Here is a 19,854-nt window from a genome sequence, read left to right as displayed (position 1 = left end):
GCTACTAAGGACAGGTTGATTTCTCAAGATCAGTGATTGAAGCAAGCTTGCACTAAGTGAAAGACACTTTTAAGGGTCATGTCTGCCCCTCGCCCAAGTCTAAGGACACTTCTTGCTTACTAGTCCCATGACATTAAAGTCTGGACTGTGTCTCAGACAGCATCCAAAGGTTCCTTCAGGAGCTCCTGTGTGGATCTAATTCAAGGACATGTGCTGAGCACCTGACAGCCTGAGCACTGAAAAGGCTCATTTCTCTCCTTCCCATGAGGAAAGGAATGAACTTCATACATTCTTATTTGTTGATTTTTAAATCAAGGTCTCACTCTATCCCAAGCTGACCTGGAACTCACTCTGTAGCCCAGACTCCGCCCTACATCAATCCATGCTGATCCTATGCCCAGCACCTCAGTCTCCCAAAGAGCTGGGAGTGTAGGCATGAGCCACCATATCTACCTTAAGGAGTTCACTCATTCTTAAAGTAAAATCTGAAAGCAACTCTGCCAAGTCAAACTGAGGAGCAGACTCAGAAAGGGTTGCTCCTAGACTCCTGTGTCTGTTCTGGACTCACGTTTCTACAGGTTGAACACACCCAAAGTCCAAGGGCCTTTACACTTCCATGTACAAACACGATCTACTGAAAATCTTGCTCACAGGGCTGAATTTTCACACCTTCCACATCCTGAGTCTATGGCTGAAGAGGGGCAAGAAGGCATGAGCCTACTCGTTAATAATGAGAACTTTGGGGAGCCAGAGAGAGGATGACTCAGCAGCTAAAAGGAATTTTCACTGAGAGCCCGATGACCACAGGACACATATAAACCAGACATGGTGGAGAGTGTCTGTAATCACAACACTCCTAGGGTGAGATGGGAGACAGACAGCAGAATCCCCTGGAGGTCCCAGGTCCAACAGACTGGGCATAAACAGACAACATGAACAACATGAGCCCTGCCCTCAATCAAGATGGATAGTGAGGACTAACACTCATGTGTGCCTTCACACATGAACACATGCATACATATATCATACAAACACATATAAACAAAAATAACTTTCTTTTTAGGGTAGGGGGGCAGGGTCTCACGATGTAGTCCTGGTTGGCCTGGAACTTGCTGTATGGACTGGGTTAGCCTTGAACTCACAGAGCTCTGCCTGCCTCTGTTTCCCAAGAACAGGAATTAAAGGCACACATTGCAATGCTCGCCTCCCACCTCCTGTTTAAGTAATAATGACTATTTGACATAAATCGGATTGAAGTAGTCACAGGTCACACGATGAGAGTTGCTACCTGACCTCACTGTGCTGTGGTGAGAGAGTTCTCTGTGGGCAGGTTGAACACCATTTTAAACCACACAGCTAGCACAGGCCCAAGGTAGCCCTCACACTGAAACCTCACCTTAGACAACAGGCCAAGGTCAAGGACAAAGCACCCTAGGGTTTGCATATTTTCCCACACCACAAACTGCAGGTGGGGAGGATAGATGGCAAACAGAGGCGTCCCACCATCTGCATTATTCCATGAGATTGCCACACAGGGAGTGGGGCTTCCTCTAAACTACGACTAGGGTAGATTTTCTTTCTTTTTCTTTTACAGTGGAAAGATATTTAATTTTCCTAAATATTTAAACTGAACTTTAGAATACCAGAAGAAAAATTAAGAAGTCTTCTGGGTATCTCTAGAGATAAATAGCCATGAACCAATACAGTGCCTCAGGCTTCAAATAAATGCCTGTCAGGAACATGCTCCTCTGTGTTCTCAGGTCCAGCCATGGCTGAGTTTGGTTTGCACACCAGTGCTTCGAAACTGAAGTCTAAAGAACTTTCTTTCTTCTGACTGTGCTGGCACATACTCGTAATCCTTCCACTTGGGAGACTGAGGCAGGATTATAAATTGGAGGCCAGCTTGAGCTACATAATTAGACCTTGTCTCAAATAAACAACCAATAGTTCTCATCTCCTTTTGTTTTGTGATAGGGTCTCAGGTATCCTAAATTAATCTCAAATTTACGATGTAGCTGAGCATGGCCTTGAATGTCCAGTCATCCTGCCTTCACCTCGCCAGGGAGGCATTCAGATTTCTGTGCTCCCAGGCTTGGTTTTTGCAGTGGTATAAGATAACAAAACTGATCTTTAATTGACATTGAAAATTCCAAGGGAAGTTGACTAAAAAAATTAGGCTGGACATGAAATGTTCTCTCTATAAAACTATTGTCATTAATCTTTTTAACAGGAATAATTTTGGGGCTGGGAGTGGTGAATTTAAGGCCAGCCTGGTGTACATAGCAAATTCCAGGCCAGCCAGGGCTATATAGTAAGATGCTGTCTCAAAAGTCAGAAAAAAGAGGAGGAGGAGAAAAAGAAGACAACTTATTTGTTTTTTTTTTTTTTTTTGGCAATTGTACATATGTATATAATGTATCTAGATCATTCAACTATCCCTTTCATTTCCCTGGACATTCTTCAACACATCTCTCTTCCATCTTCAGGCCCATTCCCTTTCTTTCTGAAATCTAATTAGTGCTGCCTACGAGGCTGCTGGCTGATCTACTGCCTCCTCACCTTACTTAAGGGACCACAGCTTCAGGAGTTTGTGAGTACGATGGCCATGGCCATGTCCTGTCCAGAAGGTGGCATTTCACGACATTCTCCTGATCCTCCAGCTCCTGCACTCTTTCTGCCCTTCTGCTGTGCTGTTCCTTCCTCTTTCTTGTAGTGATACAGATGTCTCATTTAGGGTTGAGCATCAATAGTCACTTAACCTCAGCACTTTGAACAGTTAGCTGTGTGGCTTGGCAATTAATGGCTGCCTACCACACAAAGAAGCTTCTCCAAAGAGTGTGAGAGCAGAATGAATCTATCTCATTCATCCTTTCAAGATGACTATAATTAACACTGACTATAGCATAGATAACTGTTATCAATAATCCCTACAAAGTGTAGGTTATGGTAAAAGTACATGGCTAGATACTGTCATGTATCTTTTTCCCTCTGGAAAATTCTACGTTTTTGTTTATATCTTTTCTGAGATAGAGTTTCATGTAGCCCAGTCTGGCCTTGAACTCAGGATGGATCAGAGGCTAGTTTTAAACTCTTGAGCCTTAAGCTTCCATGTCCCAAGTACTATGGTAACAGGCACATACCAACATATCTGGCCACCTTTGTTCATTCGTTCTCTCTCTCTCTCTCTCTCTCTCTCTCTCTCTCTCTCGCTCTCTTTTCTCTTTCTTTCGCTCTTTTTTCTCTTTCTTTTTTTCGCTCCTTTTTCTCTTTCTTTCTTTCTTCTTCTTTTTTTTTTGTTTTGTATTTTCATGACAAAGTTTTTCAACAGCCCTAGCTGTCCTAGAACTAGCTCTGTAGACCAGGCTGGCCTCAACTTCACAAAGATCCATGTGCTTCTGCCTCCTGAGTGCTAGGATTAAAGGCATGAGCCACCACCGCCCGGCCACCTTTGTCCTTTCTTGACTGCTAAGGAAGTAAGAACTGTTGACTGCTAACTCTTTGTATTTAGTTACTGAATAGTTACAATCCATCACCGAATGCCCAAACTGTGTTCAATTGTGCATACGTGACTATGCTTCCCGGTAAACAAGAATGAAAAATCCTTATCTCGTTTGCAGATTCTCCTGGATACTCCAGAAATGAGGTATTTCTTTCAACACAGTTAAAGGTCACTGATGGCATATTCACAATGCATACAGGCAATGATATTTACAAAACCACCATGAGCTACCCAGCATTTCAAATGACATAATACTGAAGTTGAATCTTGTGACTCTAAACCGATTTTTATATCAGGATGCAGAGCTCCAGCTACTGTATTAAATCTTAGAGTCATATTTTTTCTGATGATGTTTGTCAACAGTGTGACTTTGTATTTACAAATCAGAACTCTCTTCTGGCTCATTGTGTCCTCTGTGGAAGGGAAAAACAACCAGCTAAGAGAAGTTCTCTGATCACGATGTATGTGTGGGGCTGGGAGAGTGGCTGAGCACATCCCCTCCTACACACTGTGGAGGGGAGCCCGCTCGCGCTTAGATTTAGCACTGAGCCCCGATTCACAAGAGCTGTCAACATCACTGACTCACCTTTGCCACTCACTAAAGCCACCTACACGTGACCCACAGCTGGGGCTAAGTACTCATAACACTCACTTACTTCTATAGCCATGGTTTGGTTGATGTTCTTTATGTCGAATGTCCTTAAATAATCAGACACTTTAAGAAATTACTTCAAGCTGGACTGACAGACAGCTGCTCCATTCTGTGAACATTCACTTCATTCTGTAACTTCCCTTTTGACTGGTAGGGGCCTGCATACTAATAAAATAGACAATATCCACTCTAAATTTCTATCACTTGATTTAAAAAACAATTATCTGGACAATAGCCTCACATACACGGTGTGGGACCATGGTCTGTATTCTGTCAATTATATTTTAAGTAAACACTGATTGGCCAGTAGCCAGGCAGGAAGTATATGTGGGACAACCAGACAGGAAGTAGAGGAGGGTCAACGAGAACAGGAGAATTCTGGGAAGGAGGAAGCCCATTCCTCTGCAGTCGTGACCCGACCACAGAAGAAGCAAGATGTGACTGCCTCGCTGTAAAAGGTACTGAGCCATGTGGCTAACACAGATAAGAATAATGGACTAATATAAGTTATAAGAGTTAATAAGAAGCCTGAGTTAATGGGCCAATCAGTTTACAACTAATGTAGACTTCTGTGTGATTTCTTTGGGACTTAATGATTGTGGAACCAGGCAGGACCGAAAACTCAGTCAACACATACATACATATATAACAGTCAGTATTATGTTTTATAAAAACTGTAAAATTCTACCCGGGCATGGTGACACATGCTTGCAATCCCAGCATTTTGGAGACTAAGGATGGTGGATTGCTGTGTGTTTGAGATGAGTCTGGGCTATATATAGTGAGATCCTGTTTCTAAACTTACAGCACATATTCTAACCTCTCTGGAAAGGCACGAGAAAACTCCCTTGGAGAAAAGAGTTCCTGCAACTGACAGAGGACGATGGGATGAGATGAAAAGCACAGAGTGCCAGAGGAAGAGTGAGGGGGCTTGCAGACCAGAAGAGATGGGCAGGGCCACAGGCTCAGTGGCACCCACGCAGACCACCAACCACTCTGCATGAAGGCGAACCCAGAACTGGGAACCATGGAAAGGAACAGTGCTCACATGGATTTAGAGATGGAAGCCCTGGAGTTCCCGGGGCACTAGGAAGCAGACCCAGGAAAGTCTTGCCTTGGTAATGGAGCATAGCTGGTTTACAGTATAATGAGTTCTGCTCTGACCCCCTACCAAGTCCTAAATGCAAGTCTGGAAGAAAAACAAACTGCATCTGAAACATCTAACCTGCATCTGAAAAAAAAAAGATAAAGAATAGTTGGGGTGGACAAAAGCAAGTAGCATTCAAAAAGGTAAAATTAGTGACATCCAGGGTGTGGAGAGGTGACTCAGCAATTAAAAGCACTGGCTGTTCTTTTAGAGGACTTGTGTTCAATTTCCAGCACCCATAATAGGCAGATCATACATATAATTAAAAATAGAATTTAAGACAAAACGACATCCTACAGAACGGGAAAAGATCTTCACTAACCCCACATCAGACAGAGGTCTGATCTCCAAAATATACAAAGAACTCAAGAAATTGGTCAGCAAAAGAACACATAATTCAATTTAAAAAAAAATGTAGTACAGACCTAAACAGAGAACTCTCAACAGAGGAATCTAAAATGGCTGAAAGACACTTAAGGAAATGCTCAACATCCTTAGTCATCAGAGAAATGCAAATCAAAACAACTCTGAGATTCCATCTTCCACCTATAAGAATGTCCAAGATTAAAAACACTGATGATAACTTATGCTGGAGAGGTTGTGGGGAAAAGGGAACACTCCTACATTGCTGGTGGGAGTGCAAGCTGGTACCGCCCCTTTGGATGTCAGTATGGTGATTTCTCAGAAAATTAGGAAACAACCTTCCTCAAGACCCAGTAATACCACTTTTGGGTATATATTCAAAGGATGTTCAATCGTGCCACAAGGACATGTGCTCAATTATGTTGATAACAGCATTGCTTGTCATAGCCAGAACCTGGAAACAACCTAAATGCCTTTCGACCGAAGAATGGATAAGGAAAATGTGGTATATTTACACAGTGGAGTACTACACAACAGAAAAAAAAATAACATCTTGAATTTTGCAGGCAAATGGATGGAGCTAGAAAACATCATTTTGAGTGAGGTAACCCAGACCCAGAAAGACAATTATCACATGTACTCACTCATAAGTGCTTTTTAAACATAAAGCAAAGAAAACCAGCCCACAAATCACAATCCCAGAGAACCTAGACAACAATGAGGACCCTAAGAGAGACATACATAGATCTAATCTACAGGGGAAGTAGAAAAAGACAAGATCTCCTGAGTAAATTGGGAGCATGGGGACCTTGGAGAGGGCTGGAGGGGAGGGGAGAGACAGGGAGGGGAACAGAGAGAAATGTAGAGCTCAATAAAAATCAATAAAAAAATAAAATTTAATTTTTTTAAAGCTATGATCATTTAATATGCAACCATTCATCAGCAGGCTGGCAAACATGGTCAGAAAATGAAATCAATTAAAGCCACCCAGAACTGAGGCATTCATGAGACTAAGCAGTCAGGGATATTAAAACAGTTATTACAATTACAGTTTATACAGTCCAAAGTTAAGTAGTCACATATGACCTGTAAAACATGTTTCTAAAAAATCCTTCTAACAATAAACACTTGGACACACCAGGTGTGATTAATGAGGGTTAGGTTGCAAAAGAAGGGTGGAACTGAAGATGCAGCAACAGAAACTACGTAAGAGCACACACACACATACACACACACAGCCCCCACCACCACCCTACATGGACACACACATGCACACACAGGCAAAACAGACAACAACAAAATACCCAAACAAAACTAAACAAAATACCCCAAATAACTTAAGCCTCAGAATCACTTCTGATGGCCTAAACCCGCTCCTGAGATTATAACCCCAACACCGTGTGGGGTAACTTGACTGAATGTGTGGTCTGAAAAAAATAAATAAATCTGTCAACAGTAAAAGTTTTCTAAATGTGCCATAACCAAAGCCTGATTCAGAATCGCATCCGTAAGGAAGCAGATGTTTCAGAAGGCACTCGCCTGTGTGGCGTCACCCCGCATCACTGCAGGCTCAGTTCTGAACACACGACATGCACACTTTGTGCTGTGCACACCTTACATAACAACACACCAGCTAACAATGCCTCAAAGTTGATAACCCACAGTTAACAAGGGAGCACTGGGAACTGCAGTGTTTTTACTGTGTGCAAACTTGTCTCCTCTTACTGAAATAGAATAATTTCATTATGAAGAACAAAGCCTTCTAATATTTCCCTATCATGATTCCTTAGTATGGAAGTATCAAATTAGTGCGTCTTTGTATTGTGTTAGACACTTGATTTTAAAAGCTGCTATATGAGTTGCTGGCTTGAGTTTCATCAAAAGTAGTTCAGTGGATCTGTACTTGGGATTAAGACCAACTTCCGACAATTTCCCCAATGGCCCTGAAGCACACTTCTGCTGTTTGCATTTCATAGCTGTGTGAAACAGTGCTGCTCTCAGTCCTGACACTTATAAAATCATAATATTAATCGACTATGAATAATGTTGAGACTCTGATGGAGGAGGGCCATCTTTCTATCTGTTGCTTTCATTGGTTGATTAATAAAGAAACTGCTTGGCCTCTGATAGGGTAGAATTTAGATAGGCGGAGTAGACAGAACAGAATGCTGGGAGAAAGAAGCCGAGTCAGTGAGTCGCCATGATTCTCCCATTCCAGACAGATGCAGGTTAAGATCTTTCCTGGTAAGCCAGCTCGTGGTGTTACACAAAATATTAGAAATGGGTTAGATCAATATGTAAGAGCTATCCAATAAGAGGCTGGAACTAATGGGCCAGGCAGTGATTAAAAGAATACAGTTTCCATGTAATTATTTCGGGTATAAAGCTAGCCATGCGGGCGGCCGGGTGCTAGGAACTTAGTCTGCCGCTCTTATTACAACAAGACTCCCTATATCCTGCAGTGTCTAATACTCAGCCAAGAGATCTGTATGTAGAAATAAACAAACATATCCATCTCATTAATATGCAAATTCACTTTAATCTTTAAAAAATGTGTATACCAAAAAATGTTTTAAAATAAAATTCCATATGATTTGTTATCAATAATCTCTATACCTATATTATATACCTAGATATCTGTAGTCACATAAAAAAAGAGGTCACAATGAGATTATTGGTCACCCACCTCAACCAAATTGGTGAGTTCTAGGTCCTAATGAGGAACTGTGTCTCAAAATACAAGGGAGATGGTTCCCAAAGAAAGATCCAAGGTTGACCTCTGATCTCCACATGAGCATGTATACACACACACACTAGCACCAGCACATGTATGACCAAGACACACCTAAACACACACAAATACTCTGTCCCCCCCATATACACCTCTTTCTAAATTTAATATAAACCATAAACCTAAAAGCCCAACACACTTTAAGTCACAAGAAACACTAAGAGTTGTATCAAGGTATGTCACAGTCAAACTGCCCGAACTGGAAGCATGGAGGAGTAGCACCCTGAACCAGAGACTGGCGTGACAGTGGCTCCTCAGCAGCGACACAAGTGAAATCCAAACAAATCTCTGCCATCATAGAAGTGAGAAACTACCAACACACACCTTTAGATCCTATGAACTAGCTTTCGGAAACTGAAGACACATGGGAGGTGGTGGCGCATGCCTTTCATCCCAGCACTCGGGAGGCGGAGGCAAGCAGATGCCAGAATTCGAGGCCAGCCTGATCTATAGAGTGAGTTCCAGGACAGCCAGGGTTACACAGAGAAACCCTGTCCAAAAAACCAAAAACCAACCAACCAAGGAAGCAAACAAAAAGCCCTGAAGACAAAGGACAGCGTTTTCAGAAAGTAGCTAAGGAAATGAATAGCCAGCAGATTCTCACACTGAAGGGAATACCCAGTGTATTTCAGGAAGAGGAAAAACTAAGTCAGGCAGAAAAGAATGAAGACAATCAGAAATGGGGCTTCACTGATAAGTATGGCTTTTTTTTTGTTTGTTTTTTCAAGATAGGGTTTCCCTGTAGCTTTGGAGCCTATTCTGGAACTAGCTCTTGTAGACCAGGCTGGCCTTGAACTCACGGAGATCTGCCTGCCTCTGCCTTCAGAGTGCTGGGATTAAAGGTTATACCACCACCACTTGGCAAGTATGTTTTTATAATAGCATGTTTATGTCTTTTAAAGGTGATCAATAGTTTACAAAAAGTAGCGTTGTCCCTAGCGTGTCCATACCAGCCAAAAGTGAGACATGATGGAAACCCCTACACTGGGAGATGGAGGGTCTTCCACTGTGTGAGATGTATACTGTAAACTGAAGCAATTATGAAAACAGCAAAACCAAGGCTTAGAGTCAATTCAATAAAGGAGGTAAAAATGAAATAATAAAACACTCAATCAAAGCCTGGGGAGACTGTAAATCCCTTGCCATGCAAGTGCTGAGCCTCAGAACTCACAGAAAGTCAGGCACAGTCACGTGTGTAATCCCAGCTCTCCTATAAGACGGGAGAGAGTACCTGGAGACTGAAGGACGAGAATGCCTGGCAGACACAGGATAGTGAACATGGTCTCAAACAAGGCGAAAGGGAAGCATCGGTACCCAAGGTTGTCCTCTGATGTTAGCACATGTGCTGTGACAGGCATGAGCCATCAGTCACACATGTATAGACAAATCTCTCTCTCTCTCTCTCTCTCTCTCTCTCTCTCTCTCACACACACACACACACACACACACATATTCAAAAGAACACAGAAAAAAAGTCAAAATAAATAAGAAGGTGACAGACTTATACCCAGCCCTGTAATTAAACACAGCATATGTAAACAAAATATATGCCCCAGTTTATGAGGGCCAGGGAGATGGCTCAGGATAGTCTGAGGACTTTGAGTTTTATCCCTGATTCAGGTAAAAAGGGCGAGAACAGACTTCACACCTGAAAGTGGACCTCTGACCTCCATATGTGTGCTATGGTGTGTACACCTCAACGCACACAATACAAACAAAGAAATGTAAACAAAGACAAAGAGCCTTTGCTGCATGGCAAGGCTGCCTCAAAAACCGAAGCAAGCACCCAGGCCCCCAGGCCCATACCCCTACCATTCAAAATGAAGCCAAACAAACCAAACTTTGGGCAGGCAGTTTAACTTGACTGCATCACCTCAACTTGGATTGCTTATTCCCCCTAAAATGCATGTCTACTGAATGTTATAAAAGCAACCTGTCCTTGATGGATAGAAATAAAAGGAACAAGAACAACCCCCCACTGACCCATGCGTAAAAAGAACTGATCTGTTGAAAGCCCTCCGGTGCTGAGCCGCCAGTTCCGTTTCCTTGGAACTAAGGTGGGAGAGGCACTAGGGACTGGCAGGTGGAGCAGGACCTGGGACTGTGTTTGTTTTGAATTATGGTAAATGTTAAAATGAAGAGGCTGCCCACGATCAACCCATCGTTCTTTCTTTCTCCGTCATTCCATGTGGAGCTCCGGCTACCTTTGAAACAGTGACTAAGCGGAGGTGTGACCATCAGTTCACCCTTCGGCAGGTGAAAAGGGGCTAGGAAGGGGTGATCTGGAAGGGGTGTGCTGGGAAGGGGTAGGTTGGGGAGCAGAGGGCCAGAGAGGGGAAGTTGGGGAGTGGATCACAGAGAGATTCTTTTTTTAGTTTGGATGTATAAAGGCCGACAAGACCGTGTCGAAGTCACTGGGAAAATATTTCACGAACACAAACAAGCGCCTTACCTTGTGTACACAGGCCTTTGCGTTCAGGAAAAACAGTTCCACCGTGTTCTTATCCTTCAGAAAGGATATGCTCTCGATGTAGAACCTGAAAGACAGCACAGGACTTAGTTTCTTCAGGCTTAACTTCCTTCTCTGGGTATGGTTTCATTTTCTCAAAGTCAATGCTAAGGAGCCCTATGGCTCTGCTTTTGTTTTATGTTGCACATCACCTCAGTGCTCGCACACCTACCTAGGCGTGGCATTGCCTACGGAAGGTAACTGTGTGCAGGATGTGAGTTAAAAGGAGACTCCTCATGGGTCCACCTGCAAACACGTTTTGTGGCTCCTTCTTTGACCCACGAGCTGGGAACTCAGAAAACCTCAGACATCTTCAGCACAAAGCCCACGTTAAGAGCCCAGAGCCAAGTGGGTCAGGGACTGACTGAGCAAGTGGGACATATCTGACCCTGAAGGCATGATGCTGGCCCAGGGGTTCTCACATTTGGGGTAGATGGGGGGCTCCAGGCCCACCTCACCCCGCTGTCTCACAGAGAGTTACAGTTAGGCCCTGTTCCTTCTCTTTCTATGAGGAGCTGGAGTTTCCCTTGGCTGTAAGCCAAGCTCCCCATAGCTCTTAGTGTTGGTCTTTTCTCATGCAAACCAGGAGGGGATTCTGGGCCTCACTCCTCACACCCTCTCTAAGATTTTCCTTGTGCAGTGAGCCTACAGATCCTTAGTTCTTTTTTTTTTTTTATCAGAAGAGCTCTGACAGCTCTGAAGTGGGAAGTGGGGGAAGCTGAGGGTGTAAGCCTGTTTTCAACAGCACATGGTGCCGAAGCTGGCCTGTGAGGATCGGAGCTCTGTGCTGAGTCCCTGGAAACCCGAGTCTATGCGTTTTTGAGTTCTTGAATATTGCTGTTGGATAGTACACAAGAGGCCCCCTCTCCTAGGACAACTCGCGCAGCTTGGGCCCTCAAAAAGAACTTGCTCTCAGCCCAGTGAGAATCAAAACACAAGAGGGTCATGGTAGGGGGATGAGTATCCGCAGGTCTGCAAAGTCATGATGGGGCTTGGCCATTCGTTCCTGGCTTTCTTCATTGTTCATGAACTATGTGAACCACGAAGGCAGCTGAAAAGGTTGTCAAAGAGTCCATCACAGAAGTGTTAAGACTGTTTGGAGCATGCCACCTCTGTGTGTTGATTCGTCAAGGGAAGCTCCAGCGGGAGAATAAACCTGCGATAGTTTTACTTTAAAGGGTTTAGCTCACTGCTAAGTGAGATTAATGAAGGCTGGGAAGCTTGGGTTTTGAGAAGTATGAAGGCAGGAAAGGAAATGAGGGGTCCCAGGAAAATAGGTTTTTGAGTATGAAAAATCTAGAACGTCAGTTACCTCTGTTGTTTGTTAGGTATATGGCCTCGGGCAAATTACTGGTGTGTTTATCAAGGTGTGTGTCATGAGTGCACTTAGAATCCTGGAGAGTTGAAATTAGATACTAAGTGTAAAATGTTAAAATAAAAATCTACGATTGCTAAGAAAATCTCTCCCCTGTCCTCACTGAATTCCTATTCAGCAGTGGTTCTCAGCCTTCCTGATTCTGAGACCCTTTAATACAGTTCCTCATTACCTCATGTTGTGGAGATCCCTAACCATAAAATTACTTTCGTTTCTACTTCATAGCTGTAACATGGCTATAAATCGGAACGTGAATATCGGAACGCAGATAGTCTTAGGTGATCCCTGTGAAAGGGGCATGACCCACGGGTTGAGAACCACTGCTGTATAGCAAGGCTAAGGTGATGTGAGCTGTCTAAACTAGATCCTGTGCATAAGGCGAAGCCGCTGACAATTCCCTGAAAGGGCTCTCCTGGGATTGAGACACAGCAAATGAGATGCCCGGTACAAGGTACAGTAAATTCTAGCTGTCGAGGCTCAGCCAAACCTTACTTTGTTAAACAGGCTTGAAGGGTGTGATGAAATTTGTATCTGAAGATCAAGAGGACACAAGATTCTGCTGAGCAAAAGAATAAATCCAGGAGATACAAACGCCCCAGTTAAACAGAGTCTTCTAAGGCCAGTGTGATAAACAGTCTCGGAATTTGACCTTTACCAAGGCAACATTCGTGATAATTTGGGTCCTCTCGTTGCTTTAGTTTGTTTTATCCTGGTCACAGCTCAGAGGACTCAGGCGGTGAAGAGGCCCAGAAGAGAGGGAGTGCTGTCCAACAGAGCCTTTTCATTGTATGGAAATGGTCACACTAATCACACAATCTCCTGGAGAGTGGGAGAGGCAGGATAAGAAGGTCTCCTAGGAGGCTGAGAGAGGCAGAAAACAGAAGCCACAGGAAGTGGGAAGGGACACAGAGTGGAGAGGAAACAGCAGGACTTGAAGAGAGGGGCCCAGTCTTTGTGGTGGTGGCTATCAGGGAGTGGGAAGCCAGAGGCTGGCTGCTGCTGGGGTCCTGAAATAAACAGCTGTCTCTATCTCATCCCGCCAGGCGGTGGGGGTCTTCTGTTTCCGTCACTTTCCTTTTTTATGTTTGTTTTGTTTTGAAACACTATGTATCCCTGGTTGGCATGCAACTTACTATGTAGACTAGGCTGGCCTGGAACTCACAGAGATCTGCCTGTCTCTGCCTCTGGAGACTGGAACAAAGGCTTGCTTGTGCCACCACACCAGGCTCTTTTGCATTTCTTTTAAATCTCTGACTCTATCTATGAACATAAACCAAGGAGGTTTCCAGTAAGAGCCTAAGGGGCAACATCAGGATCCTGGCTGTTGGCTGGCTCCTGCTGTGTGCTGAGGTGTGCCCGGGGTTCCCATGCACTCTTCTATTTATCAGTCACAATCTCACAGATGCAGCCGTGGAACTTCAGAGCTCTGCTTACAGAACAGGCTAGGTCTGACTCGGGATCCTTAGACTCTGCTGAGAACGCCATTAACCAGTTCCTCTTTCTGGCCATCTCTCCAAGGCGCTGAGTCAGCATGTGTACTGAACGCTAAGCCCTCAGTAATGGTGGCTATCTCAGTTATGTTAATATACACGAAGGGAAACAAGACATGCAATCATTAGTGCATTAATATGCATGGACACATGTTTTCTCTATGTCTTCAAAAGAGCAAAGTCAGCACCTGTGGGCAACAATTAGCAGGTGATAGATCTTAGACTAATGTATAATGTTGGAGCTGTCAGAAGGGAGAAGCTCTCCAAGGGCTTAGCTCTTAGCTAAGAGTCCCCAAGTCGCACCAATAGAGTCCTAAGTCTGTTTTTTACCCAAAGATTCTAAACTTCTATTCCTCCTTTAAGCCCCCATTCTGTATTCAATAGATATCTGCTGTCCAAAAAATTAATTTTTCAAACTGTTGAGAGTACAGCAATGAACACAGCTCATGCATTGTCAACAGACCCTCAGTCAATCAAACTAATCATGGGTATACATATAACATATAACTAGAAATTATTCACTTATCAAACATTGAATGCCTGACTGGCACCAGACATTGAGAAAGATGATGGGGGAAGTAGGGACAATAATGACAGTATTGGTAATGACAATAGTAACCATTTATCTAGAGCCCTCTATGAGCCGGACACTGCACAGGAATTCTCCATATTGTTTTATCTCCATTTTTAGGTTGAAGAGAATTAGAGAAAGCAAATGCCAAATACAAATGTTCAAATCTGTTTATAGAATCGATGACTGCGTGACAACCCATTTTGCTCAAAGACTATTTAACTGTATCACACCATTCTAGTAGAAGGACACAGACTTTCCTTCAAAGATCATATATCATAAGGGAAAGGCAGCATGCATGGCCACAACACAGCGTGCTGATTGTTATTATCCAGGGAGATGGCCACTCTGAATTGTTTCAGGGAGCACCTCTCAGAGAATAGCATCGTACTAAGATCACAAGTGCAATGGATTTTCACACTAACGAGTTCATAGTAATTCCTTCAGTCTCTTTAAAATCCAATTCTCATTCAGATTTTCCCTCCGCCTCCACCACTTTCTCCTTAAATTCTGTGTCTGAGTCAATAACACCGCATTGATTGGCAGTGGGAGTCACATATGCAAAACCAGAAGGCTGCTGGCTGGATAGGAATGGGTGAGACTGAGCAAGGGACTAACTACCGTAGGAGGACAGGGGAGCGCAGCATATAGGCATGTGACCCAGGCTAGACCAGGACAATCCTTTCACGGTGGAATTAACACTGGTAGAATGGCCTACAGATAAAGGCACCTGGATCTTACTTGTCCTGTTGGCAGCATCCTATGCCACTGTCCTGATTCCTGCTCTCCAGAGTCCCACCAAAACACTGTCTCCTCTGAGGCTTCGTTAGGGTCATTTTCCGGTAATGATTTTTCTTTCTATGTTAGCTGCAATTGGAAGCTGTTTGTTGGCTGCCAAAGAATCGAATTAAGCGCTAGCAGCAATATACAGTGTTCTTCTATAGGCATCATATCTTCCCCCTCATCAGTAAAACTAGATTCAGTAGGAAGCAAATTCTGAACCCATCCTGCAAAGGAGAAGGCTGAAGAACAGAGATGCAATGCTCTCCTCTCTCAGCCAGAGCTAGGAAGCGGTGGAACCATGATAAACCAAGTTGAATAGACGTCCTAGTCCCAAACAAATGTGATGTCATTCTTTCCCATAGCAACCTTCTCAATGAAACCCACTGTGAACGCCGTGTCATGGGGGCTGACAAGAGGGACACACAATTAACTTAGCAGATAAATAAGAAGGAGTGTGCTGCCAAAATGAAATCCATCTCCTAAGCGCCACAGGAGAGGGGGCATTTGAGCTGAGTCTTAAAGAATGTATGAGGTCAGCAGGTGACAGTGGCAGGAAGACCATTCCAGGCAGAAGACATACCAACCTGAACAGTTCTGGTGCCAGGCTTTGAGAACTGAAGGACCCACCTTGCTGGTGGCCCAGCACCAAATCTATCGGTAGTTCTTCCAGCTGTAAACAGATACCTTCATACCAGATACCGGACTCATCTCTGATGCCCGGGCCCCTGACCGAATCCTACTTCCAGAGAACAAGTCCCTATCCGATTTCTTACTGGCCTCTGACTAGTTAGCCCCGCATCCAGTTACTGGCTCTCTGAATCCACCATTCTGTCAAAGGGATCCTTGTGACAACTTCAGGTCTAAGGGGTGTATGAAAAGTACAGATGGTCTTCAGGGACAATGGTTCTTTAGACTAATAAATATTACACCTATTGATTCAGGCCTTTTCATAAAATATAGTGTTTCTTTTCTGTGAGTTTAGTTATGAGGGATTTCCCCAGGATTCTGTGAATCTGATGGCCAGGCTAAATGTTCAGCTCTAGAACCAAGCCAGGCTCTTGGAAGTGGTGTCTCTCTGGAGACAAACCATAAGAATGACATAAGATAATTTCTTGGGAAGAACATTTGCTTGGGGGACTTCCAGTCCTTAGTTTTCCTGCCCCTCCCCCAACATGTTCTCACTTCCTCATGGTTTATACAATCCCTCATTAGGGATACTAGAATGTGACATCTCAACACCATGGGAAGACAGTCAGCAGTCAGAGGGAGATGGCCTGCCAGTCAGATAGCAAGATGGCATATGGAAAAGGACAAGTGGGAAGATGGCTCAGTAGGTAAAGTGCTTGCCCTGCAGGCAGGAGGACCTGAGTTCAAACCCTGGTATCCTCATTAAAAAAAAAAAGCCAGGTGTGGTGGCACTCATTTCAGACAGGAGGATTCCTGGGGCTTGCTAGCCAGACATCCTTGCCTATGCAGCGAGATCCAGATCTTTGACTCCCTGTCTCAAAAACTGAGATGGACATAACTTGAAGAACGACTTCTGTGATCGACTTCTGACCACCAAATGCACACAGACACACACACACACTGGAGCTGTCTGGGTGGGCTCTCCTTTGGAGAGTTAGTGATGTTTGGGCAGCCGCCATTTTGACATCATGGTATCTATCTATAAGAGGCCAAAGCAATGCTGTGGGGCTGGGTGTATTCTTGTCTATATCTCAAGGCCCACATAGGTCTGTCTCCAGAGTTCAGGAACTCAGTGTTGCTCTCAGTGTCCAACTTTCTCTTCAGAACTCCATAACATCTGACATGGGCCAAGCACAGTTGGTGACATATGCTATATGGCATAGAATTACATGGCAGGGGTGCACAAAACGTGTAGCCAGGCTGAACAGACCTTCTCATGTGGCCTAGGCTGATTCTAAATTGCTTACCATCTTAAAGCTGATCTCCACGTGAAACAGGATGGGAAAATATGGCAAACAATGGCTGCCTAGCCAGTCATCACTTATGTTCACCTCATGTGAGTATATTCTCTGGCTTTACTAAGGTCTTGACTGTCCTTGAGTGACAATCTTCTAAAGGGGTAAAGTGGGCAAGAACCAAGTAGGTGACTGGCAAGAGGAGGAGCCAGATTAGTGCGCCTCACTCGAGTTTCTCCACACGGCTGTGGATAACTTTAAGAACTTCCTTCTGGCTGGGGAGATAGCCCACTCAGCAGAGTGCTTGCTGTCTTCCAGCCTCCATTACCAAGCACTTTAGGTGTATCTGCCTACCCAGAGGCTCCTACACATGTGAACACACACACACACACACACACGCCAGAGAGAGAGAGAGAGAGAGGAGAGAGAGACATACACACATACACCAGAGACAGACAGACAGACAGAGACACACCAGAGAGAGACAGACAGAGACACACAACCACACAGCAGAGAGAAAGACAGACACACACACACCAAAGAGAGACAGACAGACACACACACAGACAGACAGAATTCAATGTGGGCAAATGCCTCAGAAGCGTCTCATCAGCTCCTGATCTACATTCTGAACAGGGCAATTGATCCCTGTTTACTGATGGTACCGACCCTTCAGTGCAGTCAGGGCACCTTCACCATGCAAGCTGAGGCTGGGCTGAAATGTAAATACATATCTTGGTCTCCAAGTGCAACTCTTTCTCTCAATTGCTGCACAGTCCTAGTACAGAAGGGAGCCCAGTGTGCCTCCTTTCATCTCTGTGAGGGCAGCAGTCTTGGAAAATTCCCAAGAGAAGCTTTCTCTGCTTCTCCTATGTGCTTAGGGCCAAAACTACACTCTTCCTCTTCCTCCTTCCTGCATTTCCAGACAGGTGAGGGGAGCCAGACAGGACATCAACTGAGCCTGTAGGAGCCTGCCCTCTTGCCCTTCTTCTTAAAGGAGACTGAGTTTTCCAAACTCTCTAGAAGGGCTTGTGTGAGGAGTGTAAGGACCTTGCTGTGACCTGAGAGGGGACAGGAATGAGCATCCCCAGGGTCTGTTTATTAAGTGCTTGTGTCTTCAAAGCAGGGTGTTCTCAACCTCCGGAGGGCAAGCAGAGGCTAAGGTTTTGCAAGGATCTGTCTGGGAAGGGAAGCAGGGGAGGCATGTCTGACGGGGAGAGGCCAGCTGGGTTGGGTGACTAATTAAGACAAATGCGAAGGCCCTCCACCCCAAGCAGAGAGGACTGGGTCAGACCCAAGCCAGACAGCCTCAAATCTTCCACAGTGAAAGGCTGTATATCACCTAATGGCTGTTTTTTCTACTCAGCACATGGAGGCAGAGTCTGTGGTTTAAAACCCACAAACACCTAACATGCGTGGCAAGCCTCCCTCACTGTTAACACATGATGATTCAACAGACCCTCACGCCAGATTAGCAAGACATGTTTTGTTTCTACCAAGAGCTACACGGCTGAGAAGTAAAAAAGCTGGGACAGGAGCAAGGAGTGTGGGAAAGCCTGCTGTCCATGGTGGGGGAATGAGAGATGTGGATGGGGAGTTTTGGTTATCAGAGCTTGGGGTTTAGGGGGGTTGGCAGCAGTGGGTGAGGCCAGGAATGCTTCTCAGCACTTTATAGCCAGCCAAAGACAACCTGGCCCCAAATACCAGCTCTTGGGAAACCCTACACAAAGGAGCACACATTTAACTTGAAAAGTTTATCTTTGCTATTCCGGTGTGTGTATCTGTGTGTGTGTGTGTGTGTGTGTGTGTGTGTGTGTTGTTTGGGCCACTACAGTGTGCATGTGGTGGTCAGTGGACAATTTTGTAGTCTTGGTTCTCTTCTTCCACTTTTACATGGGTTCTGGGGGTTAAACTCAGGTCACCAGGCTTTTAGGGCATTTGCTTGCTCAGCCATGTCACTGGCCCTAACATTTTAACTTTTTATTTTATGGTTTCTTCTACCCTTCACAACACTAGTTATTTTATTTTATGGCATCCTAAGGCTTCTTTCTTCATTGGCCTGACACACACACACACACAGAGAGAGAGAGAGAGAGAGAGAGAGAGAGAGAGAGAGAGAGAGAGAGTAGGTATTCCTCTCTGGCCCTTTTTTAAAAAGCTGGCTACAGTAGTCAGAAACAGCCTGCTTATTTGATCAAGAAGCAGAAATGTAAATCTGTAAGAAACTTAAGAAACTTGAGACTGGAAATGAGCTGAGATTCTGTGTCTTTCTTGAACTTGAATTAGGATAGTGTAACTTCACAAATGGAAACCAACACACACCACCTGGGGGTTCCAAATTGGTCTGGCCACTAACAGGGTCATGGTAGACAGTAAATGGCTCACAGTTACTCCCAGGTGCTGGGATGCTTCAAATCCAGAAGGGATTGACTTCAGGGCCAAAGAAAGACTCACATCCCCGCCCACCCTCTGCTAAGTCTGAGCCTCCTCTGGACTTTTAAATCACATTCCTCTTTAACAGTTCCTATTGCCCTGTTACTGTCACCCACCTCCTCAATGGCTGTGAGTTAATTCACGTGATCCTGTCACAGCCAAGGTTTCTTTTTATTACTCTTTGTATTTGAATTAAAAAACAAGGTTTGTTCAGTAATTTACTGCTATCCATTGCAGGGAGAATTTAAAGAGATGTCAACAACTCATCACCAACATCATTCCACTCTGAAATTTAACCCTTACTAACATCTGAAACTCC

At 44.4% G+C, this 19,854-nt stretch overlaps 1 protein-coding gene across 4 annotated transcripts in view; it reads right to left on the bottom strand.

Annotated features, from left to right (window-relative positions):
* Frmd4b (FERM domain containing 4B) overlaps window positions 1-19,854 on the bottom strand; it is a 332,706-nt gene that overhangs the window by 92,672 nt on the left and 220,180 nt on the right. For all 4 annotated transcript variants that reach the window (XM_057768449.1, XM_057768432.1, XM_057768440.1 and 1 more), the window contains one exon: window positions 10,905-10,989. In XM_057768449.1, coding sequence (XP_057624432.1) covers window positions 10,905-10,989 — 85 coding nt within the window. The remainder of the gene's footprint in view (window positions 1-10,904; window positions 10,990-19,854) is intronic.

The sequence above is a fragment of the Chionomys nivalis genome, chromosome 1, assembly GCF_950005125.1.
Source record: "Chionomys nivalis chromosome 1, mChiNiv1.1, whole genome shotgun sequence".
Lineage (NCBI taxonomy): Eukaryota > Metazoa > Chordata > Mammalia > Rodentia > Cricetidae > Chionomys > Chionomys nivalis.
The sequence above is the reverse complement of the archived record's forward strand: the minus strand, read 5'-3'. Positions and strand labels throughout refer to the sequence as shown.